The sequence below is a fragment of the Amphibalanus amphitrite genome, unplaced genomic scaffold (assembly GCF_019059575.1).
Source record: "Amphibalanus amphitrite isolate SeventyFive unplaced genomic scaffold, NRLGWU_Aamphi_draft 000641F_arrow, whole genome shotgun sequence".
NCBI classification, from domain to species: domain Eukaryota; kingdom Metazoa; phylum Arthropoda; class Thecostraca; order Balanomorpha; family Balanidae; genus Amphibalanus; species Amphibalanus amphitrite.
In genome coordinates this window covers 313,653-317,394 of record NW_024882135.1, presented here as the reverse complement: position 1 = coordinate 317,394, position 3,742 = coordinate 313,653, and the positions used below count along the sequence as shown (strand labels likewise).

General features: G+C 49.7%; 1 protein-coding gene across 1 annotated transcript; it reads left to right on the top strand.

The window, feature by feature from the left end:
- The first annotated feature begins 336 nt into the window (after positions 1 to 336).
- Positions 337 to 2,988, top strand: LOC122363825 (protein sneaky-like). The gene has a single exon (XM_043333551.1). It carries the CDS (start codon positions 464 to 466, stop codon positions 2,600 to 2,602), a length of 2,139 nt encoding a protein of 712 aa, XP_043189486.1. The 5' UTR covers positions 337 to 463; the 3' UTR covers positions 2,603 to 2,988.
- Positions 2,989 to 3,742: the final 754 nt, after the last annotated feature.

Here is a 3,742-nt window from a genome sequence, read left to right as displayed (position 1 = left end):
CGTCACTAGCAAAAAATCAAGCATGATTTTCAGGTATACGTCTAGGTATGCCTTTTTACGATAGAGAACGCAAACAAAGAGGCATGAATTTCCAACATATGCGAATTACGAACCATAGATCCTTTTCTCATGCCAGTAGAAGTATGTACCTTTTTGGTTTTCAACGGAAATCGTGAGAAAAAAACCTTAAACGTCCAAATAAAACATACGGATGCTAACCCTGGTAGTCATAAATTCTTTTTTAAGAATCGAAGTACTTTTTGCCAAAAATGCACGTGCATGTGCATAGCAAGACGCACGTGAGCCAATGGCAATCAAATTCTGAAGCGAGGGAAGTATTGAACTGTTGAATAATTGTTTGATAGCTGGGTGCATCATTGGCAAAGAAGTGCGTAGAATGCTACATTGTCTCTCAAGAAACTTATCTTGCATTCAGTATGCAACTTGATTGCCATTTCCAAATATGTCTATTATTTCTCGCATAATACATTTCACGATAGGGAAGTTCAACTTCTTTTGTAGCATATTCTGTCCTTGCTTCTTTGCAATTCTCTATAGCGGACCCGATGAATATGTCGTCATCAAGAAGATATTCAGCTTCTTTTTCGGCTGTGCCGTCGGCATCGGAGTCTACTTCGCCGCCTTCGACAACCACTTCGAGGAGTTTGCCCGCTTCCTGATGGGCTCCACGTTCACGCTGGTGTGCGGCGTCGGCTTCACGGCGTCCACCCAGTTCCGCTGCATGGCCATGCTGTGCGTACCAGAGTTCTGCGGCAACTCGGGCCGCACTGTGCTCAGGACGTTCGTCTTCACGCTGATGCTGTCCGGGCCGCTGCAGAACATGTCGCACAATGTGGACGAGGTGGTGCGCTGTCTCAAGTGTATCATGGATATGATACAGGAGGTGATGATCGGCTACCTGAAGCTGTTTGCCATGCCGGTGGCTTCCATCATGACCGACCTCTCGTTCGGCATGAACAAGCTGAAGTCCATCTCACAGCTAGTGCCGAAGGCGGCCAAGCCTCTGGTGAGCTCGATGGAGGACACGGGCATGCTGCCTCAGCTGGAGGAGGATGCCGCCTACGCCGACTCCACTGTCGACGCCTTCCCTCGCACGGACCAGCTCACTGAGAAGTACAAGGCGCCTAAGAACGAGACGCCAAAGGAGAAGGTCGAACGCGAGTTCGATCACAAACTAGAGGCCATGTGCAACGATGTCTTCACCACCGGCATCTTGACGTGCCGTAAGACGATGAAGCAGAAGTACAACGACTGCTGGGAGAAGACCAGTCCTCTGATCGCCTGGGCCTTCTGCCTCATGTTTAAGCTGGAGTTCATCTGCTCCATGGCAAAAGTTGTGGATCCCTCTTCCAAATGTGACCTTGCCGGAGCTGGACAGAAAGCGGGCTTTGGTGAAGTGTATCTCGGTGCAAAAGACGCGTCAACGGCCTTTGCAACGCCTTTCCAAACCGCGTACGCCGTGGGTCAGAAGATCCCAGGACGGAAAGTTGTGGACGATATCCAAGATGTCTCAGCAAACATCCGACACGAGATATACAGGAAAAAGGCACTCTTCAACGAGGTCGTGGATATCATCAAGAGAGTCGCTGCTTTCTTCTTCATTTATGTATTCGTCACGGCGTTCAGGTACCACAACAAATACCTGGATGACATTCAGTATGACAACAAATATGTGACGTCTTACTTCCGGAAGATCGACGCACGTCGTCGGAAACGTGGCCGCAAAACGCTGATGCCATTGAAACGGATGGAGCGGAACGAACTGATCGACACGTTCTACATCGGCTTCACCAAGACTGAAAAGCAAATATTGCTCCGCACTTCAGCCATCCTGGTAGCTGAGCTTCTTTCCGTCTTCATGATATTCATCATTGACTGGATGTTCGCTTCATTCTTAGATTTGCTTCGACGTCATGGATATATCACCATTTACCAGTCAGGGCATCACGACTTCCGCATGATTTACCGCGGCGAAGGCTTCCTCAAGATGATCGCTAACCTGCTCAAAAAGCATCTCAACAAGGAGTTCACGATCCAGCAGGCGGTGGATAACCGTGAGTGCCTTCCACGTCCGACTTTCCTGCCTGTCACCGTCTATTTGCGCGCCTTCTCCCTGTACGCGGCTATCGTCGGCCTCACAGTGTACGAGAGCCTTCTGCAGCGTAGCCGGCGCGCAATTTGCGGCTTCTTCCATCCCAAGAGGGAGAAGCGTCGCGTGCTCTACCTCTACAATGAGACGCTGCGCCGGCGGCGCGGCTACCTGCGCTTCATGCGACACCGAACGCGGCGCGAGGCTCGCAAGAACCAGCTGTCGCAGCAGCTGAGCCTGCTGGCCGCGCTGCGGCTCGAGTGTCCCTCGCTGTGCGGCTGGCTGAGTCTGTGCGCCAGCGCGCGGCGCGACTGTCTGGTCTGCAAGGACACGGAGACGCCGCTGTTCGTGGACTGTCCGAACCCGTACTGCAACTTCTGCTACTGCCACGAGTGCTGGCGCGACATCGGCGCCCGCTGCTACGGCTGTGATCCCGTGGAATCGTCCTCGTCGGACGCCGACACACCGCCGTCCACCGACGACGAGATCTGACGCGTCGCGATGAGAACTGACGCCTCGCGCAGTCGGCCAGCCACGTCTTTTTTGTCAGAACCGTGCGTGGGTGTCCATCTGTCCATGTTTTGTCATTGTTCAATGTGTGGTAACTTGGTTTTGAGCTGAGCTGAGGTAATATGTTACCTTGTCACCCTGTGCTTTGTTGAAATGATTGTGCGACGGAGTGGAGAAATGATAATCAATATTCATCCTATATATCGACCAACATCCGTCCAGGTAGGATAACTTTTCATTTGTGTTGCTTCCAATGCACCCATTTACATGCATTGCAATTTAGCCTAAATCGTTACACCGTTATAGTTTCGCTATATCTATTGAATTTTATTAGCAGGTGGTTTGTGAAATATACTCGACATGAATGCTCTGGTTTTGTGGTTGAACCCGCTTGGAACTGCTAACTTAGATGACGTCAAATCAGTATAGGTATTGGTTGATATTTGCGTTCCAAAAAGTAAGCGCCCAATAGGTAATTGGGTCCTTACACCAGAAACGTAATTAACGTTCTTCAAAAATTGACTTCCCTAAAAAAGCAAAAAAAAAGCAAAAAAAAAAAACAATAGAACACATTAGTGCCATGACTCCAGTTGATCGCTCGAGAAAGAGTCTTATGATCCCAATGGAACCATCGACAAAATCGATGAGCTAGATATTTGATCTCATCAGACATCAGTCATCAGTATGTTATGTATGTAGCGATCGATGCCACATCGGACTCAAAATCAAGGTCCGAGGCCGATGGATCAGATCCCACATCTATTTTTGTTTTTAATTAAATCCCTGCACATTCTGACTCTTATATTCACATAGCGGGCACGGTCTGCACCGCTCCCTGACTTCGCCAGCGACGGCTGCTCCCACCAACAGCAGCCCACCTCCATCAGGGGTCCCATATATAGAGTGCCGCAGCGACTCGAAACCACAGACCCTCACTCTTGACCAGTCATCACTGACCAACGGGAGTCTATCGCTCTGCCAATTCAGCCACGGGACGGATTTCACCATTTTAACGTAAAATGTGTTCGCAAAAGCCATTCCATATCACATTTTCGACAGAGTCCGCAAATGACCTTAAGTCAAAGCAAGACTGCGCAGGAGGTCAAATAGCTAGTGAGAAAG

Coding starts and splice junctions, on each gene's coding strand:
- LOC122363825 (XM_043333551.1), top strand. CDS start 464: ATGTCTATTATTTCTCGCATAATACATTTCACGATAGGGAAGTTCAAC.